This window comes from Podarcis filfolensis (genome assembly GCF_964270895.1).
Source record: "Podarcis filfolensis genome assembly, chromosome: 10".
NCBI lineage: Eukaryota > Metazoa > Chordata > Lepidosauria > Squamata > Lacertidae > Podarcis > Podarcis filfolensis.
The window spans coordinates 24,760,462-24,786,976 of NC_139612.1; the positions used below are offsets into that span (position 1 = coordinate 24,760,462).

A 26,515-nucleotide genomic window follows, 5' to 3' on the forward strand; every position below is an offset into this window, starting at 1 on the left:
CTCTTGTGGCTAAGTGACTCTGGTCACAACCACGCCTGCCAGGAACTGGCTGGATGAAGAGGAGTGGTGGGAGGCCCTGGCTGAGTAACCCCCTTGGGAAGCCTCAGAGCCCAAGGAGTGGCAGTAGGACACTGAGGACAGGTCAGAGGATGAAGGGTGGGGAAGGAATGATTGGAGGCTGAAGAAGCAACGGGCTAGAGTGAGAGAGAAGAGCCAGATGCAGAAAGCAATGCAGACTCAGGACGGGAAGCAGAGAAGGAGGGGCCAGAAGCTGCAGAAGGATACACAAAGCTTGCCTCTCTCCTCCCGTCTTGTCTCCAAGGTCACAGAGAGCATTGCAGAACAAAAAGCACAGGTGACCCCTCCCCAACATGGTTTAAGGCTGTTTGGGAGGCATCCGGCTTGGAAGGAGACTTAATGGGAAGTAGAAGGCAAAGACCTTCAGTCCTGGCAAGTGTTTCATGCGGGCCAGTCCTGTTGGTAGGCATTGCTCCCTGGTATGCTGTTTTCTAGAATAAGGAGCTAACTTTTCTGCTTGTCTCCGCATCTTGAGTTCTGACCTGCATCTGAACCCTGACACTAGGGTTACCATATTTCAACAAGTGGAAATCCGGACACGAAAGTTGTTAAGCTTAGCCCAAAGTTGGTGAGCTTTTTTTGCAAAAAATTTTTTTAGGTTTTGAGCTATTTTTAATTTTGCTGGAATCTACACTTCTGACATGGGTTGCGATATGTTCAGATTTTCCCAGACATTTCTGTGAAATCCATTCAGACACTGTTTACAACGGCCAAATCCCGGATGTATGGCAACCCTAGACAACACCATACTTTAAAGCTGTGTTATATCTCTTTATATAGTCATGATTTCAGTGGCTGACTTTGGCTTCTAAAGTTCAGCGGTGCCCTTTCTGCCTCTCGAACTCCATTCTACAGCATTGTTGTGCAGCACTGCACCCAGTGTAGCCACACAGGTCACACTGGCCTAAAATGGCCTCTGATGGCTTCTCCCAAAGAATCCTGGGAACTATAGTTTTTAAGGGTTCAGGGAGTTGTCTGGAGACCCCTCACAGAGCAACAGTTCCCTCCACCCTTTATGAGTGATAGTTCCCAGAATTCTTTGGGGGGAAGCCATGGCTGTTTAGAGTGCTATATCAGTGACTTATCACCTTCTCTCTGGCAGAGGTCTGTCCCTCTCTTCTCTTTCTCTTCCTGGCAGTAGGCAGTACTCAATTATGGGGGAGAAGTGTGGGTCACCAAATCGGAGAAATGCTTTAGTGAAAACTTCCAATGAGATTACAAGGTCAACAGATGTGCAAAAGCTCAGTACTTCCAAGCCAGAGACACTATCAAGCTGCTAACAAGGGAATCTGAACCCTTACGCAACATTTGGAATTTGAGACGTTGCACTCAAGTATTCTGAGAAGATAGCAAAATGATTATACATCTTTTAACAGCGGCCAGAATGGTAATTACTCATAAATGGAAACAGAAGTACCCTCCAACACTGAGAGAGTGGTTGGCAACTGTCTGGGAGGCAGTATATATGCTGAAACTCAGAAATATTTTCAGAACTGGAGAAGACAGATAAGATAATAGAAGCTTTGTTGTAAAGTGCTCAATCTTTCTTATGTATTCAAACAATATAGTGCAGGATAAAATTATACTGTTTAAATGTATTGGATAAGTTGTGAAGCTTTTGATATATTTGGAAGTTTGTTTGTTTTTTTCATCCCCAGCACCCCCCATCAGAAGGAGTTTTGGAACATAAGATCAAACAGTATTTATTGATTTTGTGAACTTGTGTTAAACATTTGTGTATTCTAGTGTGGCTTATGAATTTTAATGTTCTGTTTTTTCAGAATAATAGTAATAATAACATTTGCTTTTTGGTTTTGTCAGAAAAGCCATGAAATTCTACAAGGTTTCTTATTCTAAATTGCTTCTTCAGGATATGAAAAAAGATTCTTGCAGTGGTCATGCATATCCTGTAGGTAACATGATATGGATGAAGTGGGGAGGGTTGTATTAATTAAACCACATAATTTCCCTAAGCCTGCAAGACCCTAGCGTAAGTGATGATGTCATCACTTTGCACCAGCACAAAGCAGCCTAATAAGAACCTATAGTCCAGATTAAGTTTCTGGATATTCTGGAAATGAATGCATTTACTCTGAGTTATATCTGGACCAGATTTTATGTTGGATGGGTGGAGGCTATCTATCCCGAACACATTAAGTTCTTTCTCCTGAGAAAAAGAAGTAGCTATGGAAGAGAGAGTGGTCAGCACCCAAGAAGGCTTTATAACAAGCTCACTTGTGACACTTATATCTAGATCTAGTACAGTGGTACCTCGGGTTACATACGCTTCAGGATACAGACACTTCAGATTACAGACTCTGCTAACCCATAAATAGTAGCTCGGGTTAAGAACTTTGCTTCAGGATGAGAACAGAAATCGTGTTCCAGCCGTGCAGCGGCAGCAGGAGGCCCCATTAGCTAAAGTGGTACCTCAGGTTAAGAACAGTTTCAGGTTAAGAACGGACCTCCGGAACGAATTAAGTTCTTAACCCGAGGTACCACTGTAATAAAATGGTCATAGACCTGGTCCCTAAATAGGAAAACCGAGTCTGACTTTTTTTTGGGGGGGGGGTGACTCCGCATTTGTGTTTTCTACCAGATTCCTATAGCCTGAGATCAGAAATACGTAGAATGTGAATTTTCTTAAAAGCACCTAAGCACTGGTGGAGGAAGAGGAGTGCGGGGGGAGTGCACCGCCCCCAGCAGCACGATCCCGATGGGGTGCCACCGTGGCTGCCCTCCCTCCCATGCTGGGCACCATGCCCCCAGGACACGTGCCACGCCCCTGGGACGGGCGCCAGCCACGCCCCGACCTGCTCTCCGCCCCCTGGTGCCGGAGCATGAAGCTCCGCCACTGCACCTAAGGACATGCTTTCAGCACTTTTACTAATAGTAGGTAGGTTCAGGAGCATATAAAGAATACTAATTTATGCTTTTTATGCCCTTGGTATTAAGTTTCAGCAACATTTTACAAGCGCATTCTAAAAAGCAAACATATTTATCCCCAGTGAACTATGGCTTAATTTTGAAGAGAACCATATAAGCAGATAATTTGCCATAAGATTGTTTTACACCTACAGCTGAATATCACAATCCATTGTAATAGCCTTTCTTGAAGACAAGCAATCTAATTTGACCCAGCAGGTTTTCCCCCCATCTGCAGTACATTTTGTTAGTTCTGTAGGCAGAGTGCTAGCTAAGTGTTCCCATTTTGGCATTGTGTTTACGTTGCTCTTAATTATGCAGCAGTGTATTTTTACACTGGGCTGAATTTCCATTAATTTTTAAGAAACAACAGAAAAGAAATCCCTAGTTTAATAATTTCATTGCCTTTTGCACATTATTCATGTAGTTCAGCTCCCAGAAAGTATGAGGAGGGGTGAGTATCTGTGAACCTCCAGATCTTGCTGGACTAAGAACAAAAGAGCCTGTTGGATCAGACCAATGCCCTACCTAGTCCAGCATCATATTCTCACAGATGCCTACAGGAACCCTGAAGGCAGGACCTGACACACAACAGCATTCTACCCACTTATGATTCTAAGTAACAGACACTGAGAGGTGTACTGCCCCAGACAGTGGAGATAGAACACTGACATCATTGCTGCCAGCCACTGATAGACTACAACTCCCAGCATCCCTACAATTGACCATACTGGCTGGTGCTGGTGGGAGTTAGAGTGCACCAGCTCCTGAAATGTCACAGGTTCTTCAACCCTGGTGGAATCTACACACATATAAAAAACGCTGTGAAAATTCTTTTTTTAAAAAAAGCATTTTGAAAAATACCTTGAAATTTGCATAGCTCACCATCGCCATCTAGTGTCACATTTGTATATTGCACTTTACAACACATTTAAAGCGTTTTATTTGCAGCTGTGTAGCTGAGTCCCCTGTCTTCACAGAACAGTTGTATTCATTTCCAGCTGCGACATATCCTGGAACATGGCTGTGTCACAGTGAAAGACACAGCTTCATAAAAGACAGGAAGTGGGCTTCTTATATGTGTCACAGTAGTGCACCAAACAGGAAGTGTAACAGGAAATACTTTCAGACTCCTCTTTAACACACACACACACACAAATTAGATCATATTTTCAACTTCATTAATAGGGCAATATGAGGAGGCTTATTTTAGATGCAGCATAAAATTCATTGAATTTGCATAGTGTCACAAAATATGAATCATTTGGGATTTTAGGATTACGCACTAGTGAAAATGCTTAGGTTCAGAAGGTTTATCAACTTGAAATATGAAAGCAGCCCATCTCGAAATCTGCCATACCAATTTAAGTGTAACATTTCCTGGGAACTGGTGTATAAATCCAGCAACAGAAGTGATCTGGTATCAATAGTGTGCATTGTTAACTAACCAAATTATATTCAAGTAATTCAGCACCTGTTTAATCAAGCTACAAAATATTAAATTAGATACAGGCCACTTCAACTCCAGTGATTTGATTATGTAGAAGAGAGAGAGAGGAGAAATTGGTGCATACACATGATTCCTGGGAAATTAAATCATGAGAATTAGCTAGAGATATTCCTTGGGGGTGGTTGGTGTCTATTTGCATAAAATTCTGAACTTCCTGCTTTTTTAAAAAAATTCCTTCTTAATGGGAAATAGCTGAAGGTACCCAAGCCTCTACTATGCCCAAGATTAATTCTGAAGAGCCTCAGAGTGATGAAAAAATACAGCCTTGAGTAAATGTAGCCATTTTATGAGAAAATTGTCCTCACGTGCTCAGACTGTTTTAAAGAAATTCCACATAGCTGCCAGGGACCTCTGATCTAAAAGGATATGTAAAAGCTTGTCCTTTTAAAACATGACCTCTTAATTGGGGTGCACTCTAGGCTTTAAGTTAGTTTAGTTTTGTTAACATCCATAAGAAATCCTGAAACATATAAATACTTAAGTCATTTGTGACCTTTTAAAAATGGTATTTCATATTCTGATTGAAAGGATTTTGCCTTTTTATTATTAGGAACTTTTTGTCATGTTATTTTTCTTTCTTTTAGAGTTTAGATGAATTGGCCTCCCCAAAGTTCAGGGGCCTAAGCAACTGCTCAGGGATGTCTGGTGTTGCATCCAAACCCATAAGGAAAAGTTAAGAGTTCTAGAGAGCAATTTGAATGCACTTTCTGGCCTTTTTTATTTTTTACTGCAGCAGCAAAGATCTTTGAAAGCAAAGATGTGTGTAAAATTCTGCTGCAGTGGTAGTAACAGTGGTATGGGCTACACCTGATGGTTACCTCAGGCTGTCATAAAAAGTTGTAGGAACACAATCCAAATGCTCCATCTAACCCTTTTCCAAACCCTCAGGATACATGCTGCCTAATTAACACCAAGGGAAACCTGAGGTTAAAGGGCAGAATATAAATGTTTCTATCTATCTATATTTTCAAGGTATTCCAAGAACCAGCCTTCACATTTTCTGGTCAGCTGAGCAATCAGAAGCAGTGATTGAAGACCTCCTGTCTCAATCATGAATAATTCTTTAGAACAAAATGGTTTTGCTGGTCCTCCAGATTTTCAGGAATACTGCTTAGGGCCTGGATTGGGTCCAGCAGCAGCCAGATAGACGTTTTCCTCACTATCTCCTTTTCCCAAACTTACTTGTATTTGGCAGTGAAAAGGGTTTGTGGCACAGTAGTTAATATCCAAACATAATTGCGCAACCTATTCCGGTCAAAGTTCTGGCTGGCTTTATGTTGTGAGCAGTGCAGAGCTATTGCTTTTTGGTGTTGCCTGCCAGAATGCTGATGAATTTCTAATTCATTTGGTGCCTGGCCAGTTGGTCAGAAGATGTCATGGCTGAATTCAGAGGACTGGTGGGAGGCACCACCTGAAGAACCCCCAAGGGAACTCCCAGGCCAAGAAGGTTCAGAGCCAGGGGCTTGGTGGGATGACAATGAGTGGCCACAAGAAGAAGACTGGGAGGACGAGGTGTCGGAAGCTGAAGAAGCAACAGGTTTAAGTGAGCAGGAAGAGACTAGGGCAGAGAGCAGTCCAGAATCAGGCAGGAGAGAGGTGGGCAGGAGACAGAGATGCGGCAGGCTGCTGAAGAATCCAGTGAGTCTCCCCCTCTTGCTGTGACCAACTCCCTCCCCTTCTGGTCTCCCAGAACATGCAGCGAAATTGAGAGGGCGGAGCAAAGAGACACAAGACGACAGAGCCTTAGTCTGCTGTGCCTTAGAAAGTGGTGGGGAGGCAGGGACCTTCAGTCCTCTCAATTGTGTCATTGGGGAAAGAGGTACTGGGAAGAGTTGCTGTGATCACTAGGCCTGAACTGTTTTGGTTTCCTTGAATAAAGAGTTCACTGACACTGCTGCTGTTGTTTTTTATTGCTGACCTACTCCTGACTCCGACTCATGACAGAAGACCAGATGAAAACCTATTAATAAACCTAGTGCTTTATTTGGAAAGTGTGTGTGTGTGTGTGTGTGTGTGTAGGTGTAGCTTGGGAATTGAAAACACAGGTTCTTATTACATATGTAATAGTGTACTGAGACTTCCCTGTCCCCCCAGTTCAGTGATTATGAGGTTTTGGCCAGGAAAGAAACATGACATTTCAGCAGTGTTACGTGTAATCTCAAGGTAGTACATAGGAAGCTGTCCGGTGCTGAATCAGATCATGGGTCCATTTAGCTCAGTATTGCCTGCACTGACGTCAGAGTTTCCAACAGGGTTTTCTCCCAGCTGTATCTGAAACTGACAGGGATTGAACCTGGGACCCTCTACCTTCTTCTCCATTGTGTTGTGTTATGCATACAGAATTATTATTATTATTATTATTATTATTATTATTATTATTATTACCCCAGCCATTCTGGGTGGCTTCCAGCAGAATATAAAAACATAATAAAACATCAAACATTAAAAACTTCCCGATACAGTTCCCCTATTGGATACCATTTTGATCATAATCCACCCAAAGGGTGATGGGTGAGTGCATAATCCTTGCATTGACTAGTGCACAGCCTGGTGTGTAAAACATGGTTCCACCTCCACGAACGGAAAACCTGCTGGCAGCTTGAGTTTGCTTTGGCAGGGCTCTTTTGTTCAGTGTTTGGAAGCAGTTCTAGTTCGTGGCCATTGTATTTATGAGCTACTTAGCCTTCGCGGAGGCAGGCGATGCCCCAGTGCACTGTGAATTCTTTAAATCTATAAAAAATAAAACCCATTTGCGAAGAATCACACTTCAGGTAGTTAGTGAAGTCTTGCTAAACCCAATATTTAGACTGTCATTTAGAAGCTAAATATAGGGCCAGTTAGAATTGGAAGTTCCTTAGGCAAGGCATGTGGTGCCAAGCTAAAGTATTCCCAGGCAAAGCTGCCCAGAGAGTGCCATGTAACAGGCACATGCAAAAAGGATAGAATCACAAGGATAAAATACTTTCATCTCCCACATAATTTGATTGGAATGAGTTCTGACTATGGCATAATAGGCTATGTAACATATGCATCCCCTGTGGGAAATGAAGAGAAAATTTGCCGATAATAGTCCTCTCACCAGCAAATGGTGCTGCATTAGCTTTTAACTTTTCTATGTCAGAAAGGAAAAAGTGATGGGAAGGTTATGGACGAGAACTCTTAATATTTCTCGGGTTTTGTTTGCTTTAGGAAGAGGGCACTTTCGGGTTTGCTGTCCTGGGCATTCCAGTACACTCCTGGAAGCCACTTAAACCAGAGGCCAGGATCATGCATCGGGCCCTGTCCCCAATGCCCCCACAAGCACTGATTCCACTTCTTCCCTCTGTTTGTTGAATGTTGAGTTCTGAAGGGAGGTTGTAACCATGTTCACATGGCTGTGATTAGAAGCCTCCCAGCAATTGGAAGCCTAGTGACACTGGGGCACAGGCAAGATATTAGGGGTGGGGTTTGCATGCATGCTTCATGTTCACCCAAACACTTGGAAAGTGGACCCCCCACTTTCAGACACAAAGCAGGAAGAGAAGGGAAGAGGGTATTTTCAGTTGTAGTGATGCCCCCATGATGCCTCCTCCTCAGAGAAGCAGACCAGATGCCCACTTTGTCATTTTTTGAGGTGCCATTCAAATATGTTTTTATCCTCCCATTTTTTTAAAAATCACTCTTTATGTTCTTTTAAATCACTGATAGTTTAAATGTGTCGGTTGCCGCTTGTCTTTTTAAAGGCATTTTTGTGCTTTTGGAATTGTTTTGTTTTTATCGGGCATTCTTGATTTTGTTGTGTTTTGCTGTGGGTCACACGGGCATTCTAAGCCCTTGAGATCAGAGGTAGGGAATCTTTTCCAGCCTGTGGGCTGTATTCCTTCCTGAGAAATATTTGCATCTCAGTGGTTGTATAAAACATACAAACATTTGCAAATATATCTTTAAGCTTATTTTAAAATACAGGCCTTGATCAGATGCCTCAATATCTTCTTGCATATTATTATTACACCTGTGTTTTGATTGCCTCTTCCAGGTCTCTCTTGGACTTCTACACGCTCGCGCAACCCATATACTCTGGCCTCCAGAGCGCTGGCAGAAGTTGCAGCCCAAGCTTCCTCCAGAACGCCAGCTTCTCCAAGATGAGGAGGAATGACCGTTTCACATCTGGTGGGAAGCAAGTTATTGTCTCTTGAATTAACTGTAGGAAAGGGGCAAGAACAGCCAATAACAGAACTGCCAAATGTGCAGAGTTTCTGCAAGTGTGTGTATATATATATATATATATATATATATATATATATATATATATAATCACATGAAATGGTGTATCCTTAGTTCTGAAGCAATTGTGTCTTGATTTGAAATTTCAGCTTACTGTCAGCTGTACGGAGCTTGAAATGTTTCATCTATCCCAGTATCACTATAGATGCGAAATGTGTCATTCCCCCCCCCCATTCCATATTTTATTTTCCAGGGGATTTGATATTTTTGTGGGGGGGGGTGGGGGGCATGGTGCCAGATCTTAAAATGAATATGGATTGTGAAAACATGAAGTCAATCATATAGTTCATTGTTACTGCCAAGACAGAATAAATCATTTTAACATTTTGGATTGCAGAAGAGTTGTTTGTATTGAATGAATAGCATTTCTGGTCCCAAAAAGCCTGTTATACAATCTGTCATAAAAATAAATAAAACAAAATGCATTTTTCATGAAATGCTTTTCCTTCTTTGTGTGTTATTGATTTCATGATTAAATTGAACATGCTTTTGTTTAGCATTAATGTTTCATATAAATACTTCCGATATATCCAGTCGCTGATGGGATAAATACATTCTAAATTGAAATACATTGCAGCCATACTGTAACAGTCTCTTTAATCAGCAGTTAAGTATAATCGCAATTGATAATAATTTCTCTGAAAGAATATGAAGAACTTCTTTAATTCTATAAATACTTTTTCTGCTACATATAGTAAAACTTTACAATATTATAAATGAAGGAGGATTAAATGATTTTCATTCACAGCTAACATTTACTGTTAGACATCATTTCTGTATTTGATTTACGTAAAATCATCATTATTTATGCAGATATATTTGCCTAGCTGAAAAGTAGCATGGCATGTTTGGAACTTTTGCAGTGCAACCCTGCACATGTCTTCTCACAAGTTAGCCCAACAGAGTTCAGTGAGATTTACTCGCAGGTAAGGGTATGTAAGTTTGCAACCTTATTCTCAAAAGGTATGGTTTGGATTGATTTCATTGGCTCTACTCTTGAGTATGACTATGTTTGGATCCAAACATATGTGGGTTGTATCCAATGTTACTCATACTCTGAGTACATCCATTGAAATTCATGGACATGACAAACGCAGGTGGCGCTGTGGGTTAAACCACAGAGCCTACGACTTGCTGATCAGAAGGTTGGCGGTTCGAATCCCCGCGACGGGGTGAGCTCCTGTTGCTCAGTCCCTGCTCCTGCCAACCTAGCAGTTCGAAAGCACATCAAAGTGCAAGTAGATAAATAGGTACCACTCCGGCGGGAAGGTAAACGGCGTTTCCATGCGCTGCTCTGGTTCGCCAGAAGCAGCTTAGTCATGCTGGCCACCAATAAAGCGAGATGAGCGCTGCAACCCCAGAGTCTGCCATGACTGGGCCTAATGGTCAGGGGTCCCTTTACCTTTACCTTTATGTTTGGATCCAAACATATGTGGGTTGTATCCAGTGTTACTCATACTCTGATTACATCCATTGAAATTCATGGACATGACAAACTTAAGTAAATTAATTCCAGTGGGTTTACCCTGAGTAAAACTTAGTTGATACAACCCTATGTAAATTAGGTAAAGTTAGCATTTTTCAAATTATTAGTATGCATATTTACATGCTGACTTCTGACAGCACCCTTAAAGTGTGGACCAGTTTATTTTTCACTGAGGTTCAGATTACATCCTCTTTATTTCGTAAGATTATTGCTACTTCACCTTTCTCTTGCAGCGGTAATTCTCAGGGTGGCTTGCAAAAATTACAATAACCAAAGAAATGCAGGAATCAATGAAACATTAAAACTATCCAGTGTGATGACTTTTTTTGTACTGTTTTAGGCCATTTATCTTTTAGAGGATTATTGAACACTTCTCTCTTTATTCATGCCATATTGTTGATTCATTGATTTGGGACAACTGTTCAGAGTACTGTTGCTTTAGTCTGGACACTTTAGCTGTGAATACACTGCTTTTTCTGTGCTGAGTCTACAGTTGTCTCTGTTACCAAGTTGTCCTGGCAGGGATCACATTGATCTGAAATTTATGTAGATTGAATTGATAATGATCAATTTATTTAAAATCTTCTTCAGTAGCTATTGGTCCATCAAACATCTGAATGCATGCACGACATATCTTCTTGTAGTATTCAGTAGCTGCACACATAGTTTACTTCATACATCTATATGATGTAAAACCCGTCATGACCATTGTGTAATTTATAACTCCTAATTGAAGAGTCTGTCAACGAGAGTCAATGTACAGCACCTAGGAAACAGCTTTCCATTGACTATCTAAGTTGAGTAGGCATGGAATGATGACTTTAACACTGAGAATCCAAACTTGTTGCCATTGAAATCCAGTGCAAAATACTGTGGGTTTGAAACTGACTTTGGCCAATACAGTTCATTTGTTCTGTGGTTAGCTCCTAGGGCCATCCAAGAAAAGCAGCCATATTTGGGGTCACTGAGGGCACAGTTGAATAAGTGCTTTTAAGTTTTAGTCCTTCACTACCCTTTTCATACAAAGATCCTCAGAATTCATTCTTAAATATCTGACCCAACCCTGAACTCCTAGCTGTGCTATTAACAAAACATTCTTTGGAGCCTGTGCTACAGTTATGTACCATTATACTGAAAGGAATCATACAGAGGAGCAGAAGGGCATAAAAGGAGTGACCAGTCAATGACACTCACTCTAGCCAGCATTCAGCATTCAGGATTTACCTTTTAAATGGCATTTCATCCTCTGGGCATTTAACCAAGGCTTTCCTGTTACATCCCTCTTTTCTATACTATGGATGTAAAAAGATTTCCATGGTCTCAGTCTTTATGCTACCACGGGCAGCAGTCAAACCAACACTAGGAAAACAATAGTCCTAGGAGATCATCATCTCTAATGTACCAGATTTTCCCAGCGTAGTAATCTATAATGCTGGCAAGACTCGCTGAAGTTAGCAGCAAGTTGAAACCAATACAATCAATAGATATATTGGTTTTAAATTATTCTCAAAATGTAATTGTTGTTGGCACCTGTTTGTATTGAGAGGCAATGGAGTGCGTCTCTGGGGATGAAGTCAAACCGCTGTGTTAGCAGCACCCAAGTGACTTCCCTGGGGTGCAAGCCTGGGCAGTGTGTATGAAGTTCCTGGGCTGCCTAGGCAACAAGACCACCCACCCTCATCCTTGCTGATGTGAGCCAAAGGAAAGCAGAGCAATACATTTGGCACCAGCTTGGCTGTTGGAGTTGCCAGGAGGAGTCGTACAAGGTGCCACCCAACCGTTAGGGTGTGTAGGGTTTACTCCTTAGTCGCCTTCTCCTGAAGATATCCCACAAGGCAGTGGGGGTTTAGAATAAGAGTTTTCCTTCTCCTAGATGGGCTACCTTCCCAGGTGGACTAGCCCCATCTGCCCCTCACTTCTCTTTACCGCTTGTACTGAAACTGCCTTCTTGACCATTGAACCCACTATTGATCTTGTCTGCTCAATCTGCCAGAGCCTATCTTTGCATCTGTCTGACTCAGCGAGGGTTTGAGACCCATTTGCTACCCTCGTGTGGTTTAGCAGATCATTTGACACTGTTCCTGGGTATGGCCACTGTCGCATGCTGACAGGTGGGAACTGAATGCAGGGTGGGGACCAAAGATGGATACGCTTATTTCATGTCATTTGATTCCTCATTCAGGGCTGTTTCTTTCACAGTAACTCCAAATGACTGCAAGGCCTTTGCAAGCATTCCTCTCTCATTCCTGAAGTGCACTACTAGAAACAAGATCCGTGTAGGTTACATATTCTAAAGAAAACACAAGTTCGCTTACTGGTATGCTGCAAAGGCCTCTACTGTTCTGATAACATGCTAGAAGCAATAATTATTTCCCTGTTGGATAGTTTCACTGTTATTATGTAGCACAGAGACTGTCAACTTTTCTGGGCCCATCAGCCCATTTGCAAACCAAAGAAACATTCTTGGGGATGAGAAAGATGCTACAGCTCTTCCCATCTCAATTGTAACACATAGCCAGTGTGCCAGAGGCTTGGGAAAAGAGCCTTCTGGTGGCTAAAGCATTCTTAAATGCTTTAAATTATGATTTAAATTTCAGCTGGAGGGATGGGACACTGCGGGCACGTGGAAAGGCTTCTTCAGGCATGGTTACCCATGATTTAGAATACTGCCAAGCCTATCCTAAGCTGTGAAAGGATTCCTATGGTCACCCAATCATTGGTCCTAACAATATAGCATGTTGGATCCATACTCAGTCCCTTGCCAGCAAATCCAAACCATAGATTGGTTCAAACATATTCTTTTTTAAACAGGGATTTATTTATTTTTATGAGAGAACTCAAAACAGGACATTTCTGTTCTGTGCTGCTCATGCTGCTTTCTTGAAAACATGCATATGGCTTGGTTTTTTATTTCACATTTTCTACATCTACTTCCTCTAACAGAAGGACCCCAGGGAAAACACTCAACCAGAAATGGCCCAAACACTGAGCAGAACAAAAAGGAGAAGGCGTGTGTGTGTGTGTGATATAGTTGTTAACTAAATAATTTTAAATGCCATGTTTCAATGCAGAAATCAAAAGCCGTTTGCATTGCTTTCTTTGCTTATAAAGTAAAAGAAGAGGTGTCAAAGTGCTGTAGGTGCCAGCACAAAATGGCTGCCATAAGCAGTAAAAAAAGGCTTTATTTACATATGTTTTATGGCAAGTTCAATGGGTTTTTTTGTTTGTTTTTGAAAAAAAGTAAAATAAACATTTGAGGGGAAAATACATACCCTGGCATAATTTACTTTAATGCTTCTTTATAAGTCTGCAGTTATGTGTGTTGCTGGAAGCAGTTAATAGATTAAGGTCACAGCATAGATGCTAGAAAATGAAGGGTTCCCTTCATTTAGTGGGCGGTAACTGGGCTAGTACACGGAAAAGACTTAAAATGAAGGAAATCTGAAAATAACACCGTCCTGATCCACGAGACAGTCAGAAGGCTAGAAGCCTCGATAGCTGCTTGTAAATTATTCGTAAATTGGCACCCTGAAGGCATTTTGTGACTAACGATAAATAAAAAAATATATAGTGTAAACATTCCATATACGATTTCTTTTCAGCTGCAGCTCCACACAATTTTAGGTGTGTGTCTAAAGGTGTCCATCTCATGTTTGCCTTCTCTATAGTCCATATAGCAGTTAGGCAAACATTCTTTCAAGTCTCACCACAGAGTTTAAGAAGTCGTGTCAGCCACATTGGGCCCTAGTTGCCCATATTTGTGTTTTCAGGCTGTAATATGCATGGTTCTGGCAACAGTTTGTGGAGTTTGCTTGAGGAGATTAGGCTGTGAAATTCTGAGGGAGGACCCTTAGTATCTTAGTCACTCCCAGTTTGTCCAAGTCCACCACAATATTATGTGCCTTCTTATATACGGAAAATTCAAGTTTCTCCCTGTAACAGGCTTTCTTAATCTGGCGCCCTTCAGATGTTTTTGACCATAACTCCTATCTCACAGGGACTGGTGGGAATTACATTCCCACATATGGGGAGGGCAATAGGTTGGGGAAGGCTGTTCTAAAAGATCCTCTGTTAGATATGCACTTCAAAGTAGGCACTGCTGACACATAAAGTGTTATAGAGCAACCGGAATGTTCCTTCCAGCATGTGTTGCTGCCGCAGAACAGCTTTATGCACACAAATATGTGTGTAATAGTCTGCTGCAGCGATGATAACAAAGGTGATATAGGATGGTGCCCTCATGCTATAGGTTGGTGTGAAAAGTTGTAGAAACACAACTCAAATTTTCTATCTTGCCATTTTCTAAATGCTCATGCTGTATTGTGTGGGAACCTGCATGATAAAGGGCGGGTGATAAATGTAGTAAGTAAATGCATAAATATTCATGTTTTGATATACTTTTGAAGAGCATTTCTATCCAAGCATTGAAATGTCGTCATCAGGCCATTGGTATACGGTGATACCGTATTCCTGCTCAAATTATTTCCGCCTGGAATGTTGATAGTTAGCCATGATTGTTAGACTGCCTCACTGTTTAGTTTTCAGTTGCTCTCAATCTTCTGGAAGATATTTATAAACGCAGCTTTCCCCCCCTTTTTCGACATTAGATTTTCTTAATGAACAAAGACTGAGGGTAGGTTCCCAGGGTAATGCTGTAGCAAATGGGGCTAATGTAATCACATGCTTATTAACAAATAATTAACCAGAGCAAGGGCTTGGTAACCAGAGTTGATTACATGGCTTCTGTGTTACAGTCTCTTATGATGTCCATGTCTTAAAAATAATGATGATACATGGATACCTGTTGTCAGGGCTTTTCCCCCAGCCAGAACTCACCTGAACTCAGTTCCAGCACCTCTCAGGTAGATGCCATCACAATTCTAAGAGAATGGAGGAGTTCCGGCGCCTCTCCTTCTAGGAAAATAGCACTGCCTGTTGTTGTTTTTAAATTAAATCCCTCAATATAAATGTGTTTCTCTCCATGATCAGCAGAGCCCTTTCTTAGCATTTTGTTGCCAGGAGATGCCGGTTATGTGGTGACATGCAAAAGGGACTTGGGTAGTAGCTACCACTAGTAGCTACTCCTTCCCAGTAGTACATTCAGTGTCAATTCTGTTTCTCATTTTCAGACCAGGTATTCACAGAACGTTCTATATTAGCAAGTCAATTTTAATTATGAGAAACATTAACCCGTTTTATTTTAAGTTTTTGTGTTTTATCTGTGGGCATTTTGCCTACTCACGTTGCTGTTGTAATGGCTTGTTGTTCTATTTGTATCTTTTAATTGTAATATTTGATGTCCTTACCCCGAGATCAGTAAGAGTGAAGCGGTAGGGGACTCAGTAAACAAATAAAGCATTTTTGCCCCTCTCTTCAGCCAAAAATAGTATCCCCGAGCAGCGTACAAAGCTCAGAAATAAGACAGTTCCTCGTTTAATTTTTTAAATGATAAGCAACTAGGAACCATTTTCTCCCTCATCCTAGCAGAGCTCTGTGAACCTGCCCCAAGCAGTTTGAGTTCTCTCTGACTCTCTCTCTGCTCGAATCGCAAGGGCCATAAGAAAAAAATGCCAGATGTTTTTGCCCAATCCCAGCTCTCTTGACATCTGGTAACCCTTTTACAAGTTCCTTCACAATGCTTGCTGGGAAACAAAGTCCAAATGCAGAAAAGAAGGAAAGGCAGCAATGCCCATTAACTTTGGGGGGCCCAGCCCCCTCAAATATTTTATTGGGAAAAGGGTGAAGGAACCTGGGCCACTAGGAGTTGGCGCCTATGATAGCCAGATAGCATTGAAAGTTGCCTTGTTGTTGGCAGCTCAGCTGAACCAAAGAATGGAAGGTTGACCTTAGTTAGCAACATACATACATAATACGGTTCTATTATTCATGAATTCTTCCCCATGAGACTGCAGCTGGTACAGAGTGGATTGATCTGCCTCCAGGTGGGAGTTAATCTCCAGGAGAATATTATACCCATGTTTTAGAATCCGTATTCCAGTGAACTTCCTAGCAATATTACAAGCATTCGTTTTAACCTTATAAAGCCAAACCTTTACAACCACCTTTGCAGTTTTGATACCGTATTCTCAGAAACAGCCTCCTGGACTTTTGCTCTTGCATCATTTCTAGCTGCGGAAGTACATCGAGAATGGTGCTGCTGCAGGTGGATTCATGTGAGATCATGGGCAGATTCACCCCAGACAGTGAAAGCACAGTTTGTTTATTTTTTTCAATCCCAGAATTGAAATTGGGGCTGTTTCAACTGCTAAGAATACACAAGCTGAATGAAGAGAGTGTTTACATAGAATTGCTACATCTCCTTAAGGGTCTTTTCAGATGAGTGTTTATTATGGGATGGGTGAGCCTTCATTTATGCAATTTTTTTCACAGTGTCAGCACAACAGGCAGCACTGGCATCAAAACATCAACCCACATCCCTCCATTTAACATACAGTGGTACCTCGGGTTAAGTACTTAATTCGTTCCAGAGGTCCGTATTTAACCTGAAACTGTTCTTAACCTGAAGCACCACTTTAGCTAATGGGGCCTCCTGCTGCTGCTGTGCCTCCAGAGCACGATTTCTATTCTCATCCTGAAGCAAAGTTCTTAACCTGAAGCACTATTTCTGGGTTAGTGGAGTTTGTAACCTGAAGCAAATGTAACCTGAAGCGTATGTAACCCGAGGTACCACTGTAGTTACCTTTTCTGCTGACAACCACTTTACAATTAAGTCCCCCTCCAGAAGCACCCTAAATCACATTTGATGTTTAAATACATGTAGCATTCCATTATTATGTAATTTGTATTTTCATGAATGTTTAAAAGTGCTTTCTTGCATGGTTAAAAGTGCCCCTTTGAGTTAATTCCATGCCTGTGAAAATTCCTTTTAAAAAAGCAAAGTAAAAAGCTATAAAACTCTGGCTTCTTACAGAAAGGATTATGTAAGACCTTGATGTGAAAAGGGGGATGGGAAGGATTTGAGGATTTTGTGAAGTCTTTTGCCTGGATTTTCTGTCTTAGTTTATTACTGATTATTTTATTTATTCCTTTTGCATATCTCTGAAACGACTCTAAACCTTTGCAACAAAGAAAGGGAGAGATACAAAAAAAATTAAAACCAACATTTCAGCCAGAAGACAACAGCTCATTCAGACCAAAGAACAAGATCCGATATTTAACCTTCAGCTATCTTCAAAAGTCAACGACTATTAAGCGTTCAGTACATCACTTGCATGAAATCATGGAAATATGACTCAGGTGGTCTTCCATTATGAAATTAGAAATTATTTGCTGCACCGGGTTGGGGGGTAGTGAGTCATATCAGTGGAAGTGGAAAGTCAAGGTGGGGGGGAGGGAGCTCTGACACTACAACCTTGACTTCATAGCCGCAAGAGTGCTTTATGATTGTATTGTACTGACACCCAGGCGTAGATGTGAAATTACCAAGCATATGCTGTGGTATATACTTTGAAAAACCAAAAAACTCTGGGAAACGTGAAATACGTTACACCATTTAGCTCTCTGCAAAATGTTGGAAGGTGGCCAAGAAACTATATAATCAGAATAAAACATTAGCAGAGTGCCAAATGATTCCTTAGAAATAAGCCATACCATCTGTATCAATGTCATAGACAATATGGCTGCAACCCAGAGCTGCCGCCACCCCGGTCCCACCTGGTTTGTATGGTGATCCCACTGCTGGCTAAAGCTGACAAGAGTAACAGCAACACACATTGTCTTTCCCCTTGCCAGCATCGGCAGAGTACTGCATGCTCTTTGCAGCTTCACAATGTCATTGCCCACCCTTTGCCTCAGAAAGATAGTTATAAGGCCCTGTGTCTCAGAACTGAAAGCTGTTATAGCCCACTGAAGAGACCAGTCTTAAAAACTAGTCTGGAAACAAAAAAATAAAATAAAAAATGAATAGCTTTTTGAATCAATAAGCTCTCAAGCAGCCCAATCCACAGTTCTCTTAAAGTGAAGCCCGTTGATTGAAGACAATTCAGCCCCATCAAAGTCAATGGAAATCTTCACGTTTCATTTGTGCTGGCTTTCCAAAGCCGTAGCTCGGGGGAGGGGGGGGGAGTTTGATGCAAGATTTCACTTTCCAGTTTTTAGGAATGCTTTAAACTTTATATAGGTGGTCATTGGTATTTCCTCTTGGAGTAATTACTTTTTTCAGAGGATAGTTAAAAAATGCCCATATATTTTGTGTATAGATAAAGATAAACATGGTGGTGTTGTTTTTAAGGTGCAACAAATTGTGGGAATTAGACTCTAGTTCCCATTTGCAGAGTATGCAGAAGACAACCCTAGGTCATTTGACCCTTTAATTAGTTCTCTTTCTCCCTCTTGCAAGTGTCCTTATTTTCCAGGGACAGTCCTGGATTTAAAGAAACCATCTCAGTTTCTGATCTGATCCCAGTGTCCTGCTTTTCCTTAGACTGTCCCTATTTTCATTAGAGAAATGTTGGAGGATATGGAGTTAGGAGACCCCTGAGATAAGGTAACTATACAACCTTTATAAGACAGCCTTATAAAGGCAGCCTTGTATGGGGAAGTTTTTTAATGTGAAATGTTTTATTATGTTTTTATATGTGTTGGAAGCCACCCAGAGTGGCTGTGGCAACCCAGTCAGATGGGCAGGGTATTGATGATGATGATGATGATGATGATGATGATGATGATGATGGAATAGGACCTCCTTATTTTCACCCTTATGTTGGAGGGTATGTATAAAAACCATGCAAGACACTTTCTTTTAAAGTTTAAAGAACACAGAACTTTTACTTAGTGTGCTTGAACTTGCAGATTAAAATATACAATGCAGGCGGATGTTTCTTAAATTGCTTATACAGTGGTACCTCAGATTAAGATCTTAATTCGTTCTGGAGGTCCGTTCTTAACCTGAAACTGTTCTTAACCTGAGGTACCACTTTAGCTAGTGGGGCCTCTTGCTGCTGCCGCTCCACTGCCATGCGATTTCTGTTCTCATCCTGAAGCAAAGTTCTTAACCCGAGGTACTATTTCTGGGTTAGCGGAGTCTGTAACCTGAAGTGTCTGTAACCTGAAGCGTCTGTAACCCGAGGTACCACTCTACGTCTTGCATAGATTAAACTGTTACAGACTAACTAACTCTGAGGCAGACAGCAGCACAACACAACATACCTCCTACTCTAACTGTTAACCTAGACTGCTGTAACTGTACCAGCTGCCATAACTGCCTCGGGTGTATAACGTCACAGCTCTTGCATGCATTTTGGATGCTAACATCCCACACAAATTGCCCAAGGAAGGAGAACTGTTCTTTCCCCCAGATCACTTCTTTAAAAAGCCATTCCATTCTTCACCATTTAGAGAAACAATTAGATTCTTTCTTTCTTTTCATTGACTAGATCAGCTGAATTATTTTATGCAACACATTATTTCCCTTGAGCACACACTGGAACATGGAAAGGCACAGCCATCACTACCATGAGGCAGAGGGAGAAATGATCTCAGGTGGCAACTGCTGTGGGGTAAGGAGTGGTTAGAGCTCTGTAGTCTGCCCTGTGCTGTCTAAGCTAACTTGTGCTCAGGTGCAGTGGAGGAAGCACCCAAGTAAGATTCAGCTACCAGGGTTTTGGCATGGAATGAGGAGGAACTGCCGTCTTCTCATCTCAGGCAAAAGAAAAGGTCCTGAGCCAGCCCTGTGGACCTGGTGGTGGTCATCTTTGAATTGTATATATCATTCTTCTGGGGTTCACAATGTCCAAAGTACTTGTTTTTCCTGCTGGCATTCAGTCTTAGAAAACATAAGAACATCATAGAAAAAAGGGTCATCAATTGCACTTCGAGACCCCCAACCACCCCCCAAAAATGAAGACACAGTGGCACGGGATTTTCGTTTAAGTTATTGGACAAAATTTAGACCACACCTTTATTAAATACAGAATGTGAGTGGTATTGGCTTAGGCATTGGAATCATCCAAACTATATCTGACTCTCACCCGCATTGTGGGTAATCTGATAAAAGGGTGAAACACCGCCAGAAGGAGCCACACCAGAGGGGAGCTCACCCCTGGTGCCCCTGTGGGGTCCTGGTATGGCCCTAGCCCCTACCGCAGGGTTTCAGATAAGACCCAGGCCAACCCCTGATTCTTTTAATGGAATGCCATTGAGCTTGGAGCAGCAGGTGATGGCTGCACTCCCCCCTCCCCACACATTGCTGAGCCTAACCGCCAAACCTTACAAAGTTGTGACGATTGCTACATGGTAGGCAAAAACCAAATGGCTCTGCCAATCTGCCAGATGGAAAAATTCCTGCCAGGCCCCCATTGCAAGACAGGCGACCAACAACGTCCATAGCAAGGCCAACGCACCAGATAAAGGGGTGGGTGGACAGGTGATCCGCTGCGCGAAGGCAAAGAGATCCAGCAAACATTGCACAGGGATTAAATAATGTTTCACGGCCACCCCCCAAGCCAAGCCATTGGCTTTAGGACCAAGTGACTGCAAAACGACCAACCAGAGTGGAGCAGAGCATAGCCCTGCCCACACCAGGAGGTGGGAGATGCCTGGGGGACTGAGCGCAACACGTACCCTCCTTGAAGAGGATCCGATTTGTAACACACACACACACACAAACCAGCAAGGGGAAAGCTCCATGTGCATGGGAAATAGATAATCTGTGACTAATCTGTGACTATTCATACATTATTCACCATTGGCTCACCTGTTTCCAGAAAAATAACAATTTTCTTGTTGAGAGTGGGGCTCCCTACTGCAACATGGGATGAGCAAATCTGTCAATGTTGGTTTCTCACGGTTTCTCACTTTTTCAAATCTAAAGTTCAGTTCACCACATTTCTGCATTTAAATAAAAATTCCTCGCCAAAATTTGTCGGTATTTTAGAGCACAGTTCCTTAATATGCACATTTTTTTGCAAGCTATTTCCCCTAATATAATACACCTTTGTGTCCTTTTAAAAACCAATATATGCTTTTTAATGCAGCTATATGACTTTTGACAGGGAGCTTCATTGCAGTTGATACATTGCTTTGCAAATTAGTTGGGTTCATATTAAAATGCAAACTAAAACGAATCTCTCCCCCGTTGCTATCTCTAACAGAGGACGGTCAGCTCCACTTTCCGTTTCTGTGCCAGGAAACCACCACTGCCATCCTTGCCACTTAGGAAAGAAAGTGCAAACTTCACTAGTTAGATCCATTTCTTGATGTTATCCAAAGCCCCAGAGCACACTTGCTAAAAATAAGGTTTTCATGTGAAAGGAAAATACACCAGGTTCTGAAGCTAAAGGGAATGAAAAACTTAAGCCATCCACTCACCATCTGCTGGTTCATTCTTGTAACCTTTTTTATTGTGCTCATAGGAATCACTGAGCATTCCTTTGGACCTTTTGGCATGAGCAAATTATGCTTCTGGTTTTGACAATTAGCTTGCGTTCTTTTAATTTCTTATTTCAGGCAGGAGATAATTTTTCTTTTCTTTTTGAAATTTTCTGTGTAGTAATTTGAAGGTCCAACTGATCGCTTCTAAGAAAACCAATCTTTACTTTTCACATAATTTTTTAAAATTAAGCTGGATGTGTTCTGCCCTTGAATGTATCAATCATTGTTCCATGCTCTCAAATAATCTGAAAAGGCAGACAGGCTCTGTACCTGTGATTGCCAGTTGCTGGGAATCACAAATGAGGAGAATGTCTGGAGGCGGCTGGATGGTGGGTAATGGATTGAGGTTGAATCCTGACAAGACAGAAGGACTGTTCTTGGGGAACAGGGGGCGGGCTGGTGTGGAGGACTCCCTGGAGGAGCATCTCCACCCCCATCATTCAGCCCGGACACTGAGGTCCAGCTCTGAGGGCCTTCTGCCGTTTCCCTCACTGCAAGAAGTGAGGTTACAGGGAACCAGGCAGAGGGCCTTCTCGGTAGTGGCGCCCACCCTGCTGAATGCCCTCCCATCAGATGTCAAGGAAATAAGCAACTATCCTACTTTTAAAAGACATCTGAAGGCAGCCCTGTTTAGGAAAGTTTTTAATGTTTAATGCTGTATTGTGTTTTAATATTCGATTGGGAGCCACCCAGAGTGGCTGGGGAAACCCAGCCAGATGGGCGTGGTATAAATAATAAATTACAAAATTATTATATGTAAATGCTGTTGGCAGTCGTGTTGTTCTTGCAAGCTTTGTGGAGGCATCTGGTTGGCCACTGTGAGAGCAGGATGTTGGAATAGATCAGACTTTGTCTTGATCTGGCAGAGATCTACTTATGCTGTTACATTCTTAAGGGTTAGCAGGTATTCCAAAAGTCAAACTAGTTATGCTGTTAGAGTTTGAAGACTGTTTTTCTTTTTAAAGAAATGTTTAATGGATCTGTTCATTATATGTTTTAAGTTTACATAACATAATTTCTGAGTTTTAATGCATTTCTTTTTTTATGTACTTTTGAAAAGATTAAAATATATTTCTTTCAAAAACGGCAGCTGACTGTTGCCTGTTAGAGGCAGATAACAAACATTACGTTTTAAAAATATATGCAGCATGCATTAGCAAAACGCCAGCAAGCTGCTTCTGGTGCCACTAGTGAAAATCTCTTTCTCTTACAAGTGTGATATGAACATCATAATGCTTGAAAAGTGTCAATTCTTCAGATCGAAGGTCAAGTGAGCATCTATGGGGCCAGGCTTCATGCAAATAAGTCCCACACTGTTAAGGACTTTATATACTAATAGCAACACCTTAGCAAAGACAAATACTTGAGATTTTGATCATAATTACAAAGTTGTTGCCTTAATCCGTACAGGCACAGATGCACTGTGGACTCCTATTCTCTATGGTATTAGTGGACCTGCCAGGATCTCTTTGTTAAATGTGTAACTTCACATGGTTCAATGCAGTTCATCTGCGGCTTGCAATTAGCTTCATATCATGGTGGTTTCCAGGAAAATAAGGTTGGGTCAAAAAATATTTTGATCCCGAAGAAATCTCTCCACCTCCACAACAACACAATCCCAGCAGTGTTCTAAACCCCCAAAGAGTTTTGAATTGTCTACATAAGTGCAGCTGGCTTTCTAATGCAGAAAGAGTACAGCTCATCCCTGCTCTTCTTCAGACTGGACTCTGGAGGGATGGTAAATACCTGAACGGGGCTTGAATCTGACGTCAAACATGGGTATTGTTTAGCAGACATGTCCAGCATCCTAAAACCATGAAGTTATGACAGCCACAGCCACAACTAATGACAGAAATCAAATGGCCAAAGGTGTCTAGGTGACCTGCTCACAAGCAGATATACTCAGTAGGCAGCCTCCTGCAATCACCACAGTGCACTAGATAGGTCATTTGTTCTCCATCCTATCAATTTAGGATTGTGTGAAGGGAAGCCATGCTGTATAATTCTGCAAGTCTACTGGACTACTGCAATGTGCTCTACGTGGGGCTACCTTTGAAGGTGACCCGGAAACTACAACTAATCCAGAATGCGGCAGCTAGACTGGTGGCTGGGAGCGGCCGCCGAGACCATATAACACTGGTCTTGAAAGACCTACATTGGCTCTCAGTACATTTCCGAGCACAATTCAAAGTGTTGGTGCTGACCTTTAAAGCCCTAAACGGCCTCGGTCCAGTATATCTGAAGAAGCGTCTCCTCCCCCATCGTTCTGCCCGGACACTGAGGTCCAGGGCCAAGGGCCTTCTGGCGGTTCCCTCACTGCGAGAGGCCAAGTTACAGGGAACCAGGCAGAGGGCCTTCTCGGTAGTGGCGCCCGCCCTGTGGAATGCCCTCCCATCAGATGTCAAAGTGATAAACATCTACCTGACATTCAGAAGACATCTGGAGGCAGCCCTGTTCAGGGAAGTTTTTAATATGTGACATTTTAGTGTATCTTTCATTTTTGTTGGAAGCCGCCCAGAGTGGCTGGGGAAACCCAGCCAGATGGGCGGGGTACAAATAATAAATTATTATTATTATTATTATAAGTCTCGATTTGTGTGCCATGGTTGCGAAACCCAGAGCCTCCTCAAATATGACAGCAACACTGATCTCTCCCTTCTCTCCCCACGCGGAAATAGGGACCTTTAAGGCAGGAGTATATGAGAAATCTTAGCATTGACACCTCTTTTCAGTATGAGGGTAGAGGTCTGGAACTTATGAGGCAACTTATGATTCTGATCATGTGCAGAATCTTTCCATTGACAGTGAGTACCCACAGATTTCTTCACCCCAGAGCAACCCTGGGCTCGTTCCACAAACTTAGCATTAAGGTGCAGGCCTGGTGTGTTTGGGGGCCAGAAGTGTCCCTATTCTCTATTTATATGTTCAACACTGTTTTCTTTCAATTCAAGCAATGGAATTGGGCTGGGGGCACATGCAAGAGTGAATGGATGTGAACTTTATAGGCAGGGCAACAAGAAATGATTCTGCACAGACAGGGCGAATGGGTGAATGGTTCAGTGAAATCCTAATTCAGGCAGCTAAATCTCAGGATGCAGTTCATTCCCCATACTTTATAGAAATATTTCAGGAGGGGGAAAATTATTGAGGAAGTTGCTGCTTAATTTGTCTCAGGAAACTTTCCTTGTGCTTCCCCTTTCTTCTCTCTGCACCACTTAAGATTCAGTTACCAGTTCGATTTGGTTAATAATGTTTACTGTTCCACTGAACTGCTTTTGGAAGGGCAGCACTGATGTTAAAAGCAAATAATGAGGTACAAAGAAGCAGGATTTGAAGAAAAGAACTAATCGTTTTCTTTGCCTGAGACATGCTCACCCTACGTGTATTCATCACCTTTGCTCCTTCTATTGTGAGAGGATTCTGGTTGTTTATGTTTCTGTCTGTGCTTATGTGATGGGATGAGAAATCAGATTGGAGGTTAATGTTCTCCAGCTTGCCTTGTCTATGAGGGCAATAGTGTTTTACAACTGAGGGGCAGAGGTAAAGCTGTTAGAAGCCTCTCTGCTTGTATAAGATTTCTCTGGTAGTGCTGATTGGAACTTTGGTAAGGCAAAGGAAGCTCATCTCTCCAGAGCTGTTCATTCCCATTTTGGTCCATAATGTAGGGGATATTCACTCTTAGGGGTGCAAGTCTATACATGGTCATCTTCTCAAGGCTTCTCAAAACTATTGCTTCCTTGTGGCAGCTACTACATACAGGAAGTTGTTTAGCATTCATTGCCATGTCTTAGGTCATAGAATTGCCTCCCTGATACCATCTAAAGTTTTTTTTTATGGTGGCTTGAAAGAATGTATGCACACATGCTATTTTGGTAGTTCCACCACCCACAGAAGTATGAGGATTAGCAGTCCCTAAATTCTGAAACTCCTTCTCCTCGGAGATGCTTTATGCAGCTTCTCTTATATTCTGTGGACAAGTGTATTTAACTTGGCCTTTGACAATTTTTGTGGGAGCCACCTCTATAATGCTCTGTTTTGGTTGACTTATCCTTGCCACTGTTTTGCTAGTTTCCATAACTGTATGATTTTATTATTGCATTGATTTTTATTGTTGTAACCCACCCTGAAACCTTATGGTGAAGGGCAGGTAAGAAACTGCTTCAGTAAATTAGCTATGAAGTCTGGATGGAGCAGCCACCATGTGAAGTGAATTTCAAGCTATTGTGGCTCAAGGTAGTCATGCTGGTCTAGCAGAACAAGTGTCATAGATTTCACAGAACAGTGTTTAAGATACTGGAGGCAAACTTTCAAGTTCCATAGAGTTGTTCCTTCTTTCAGATCGAGTCCTTCCAACTTCAAGCATACAACTTTTGTCCAAGCCATGTTGATGCATACTTAGCTAAGTCTCCTCCTGCCATAGCAGATAGCAGAATGAATAGCATAGGCTGTAGCAGAAGTGGAACTGTAGCAAAACAGAAATGTTGTTGATTGTGACAAACACAGGATGGGATGGAAGTCATTGCCTCTTTATACCCGTAGTCCCAGGTTAGCCAGTGCTGAAGCTCATGTTGAGTCATGGTGACAGGATAAAGGCCACCATGTGGTGTAAGAAGAACTGAAACATTTTGTGTGAATTCCAAATTTGACAACATGTTAGGTTTTTTTTCTTTTTTACATTTCCCATTTCTCCTGTTAAAATTAGGGGTTTTTTTGGTTTTTTTTAAGAAAGCTTGGGGAGGAAAGACCCTAAAGTGATAATGTTAATTTACAAAAGGAAATATTTGTATACTCCTCAGTTAAGCAGCATTCAAAAATCCAATTAAGCAAATAAACATTTATTTTTAATTTTGGTAACAGGTGTG

At 41.9% G+C, this 26,515-nt stretch overlaps 1 protein-coding gene across 1 annotated transcript in view; it reads left to right on the forward strand.

The window, feature by feature from the left end:
• IMMP2L (inner mitochondrial membrane peptidase subunit 2) overlaps positions 1-9,213 on the forward strand; it is a 460,855-nt gene extending 451,642 nt beyond the window's left edge. The window contains exon 6 of the mRNA XM_083574776.1: positions 8,529-9,213. Within this exon, the coding sequence (XP_083430902.1) occupies positions 8,529-8,648 (120 nt within the window). The 3' untranslated portion in view covers positions 8,649-9,213. The remainder of the gene's footprint in view (positions 1-8,528) is intronic.
• The last annotated feature ends 17,302 nt before the right edge of the window (positions 9,214-26,515 follow it).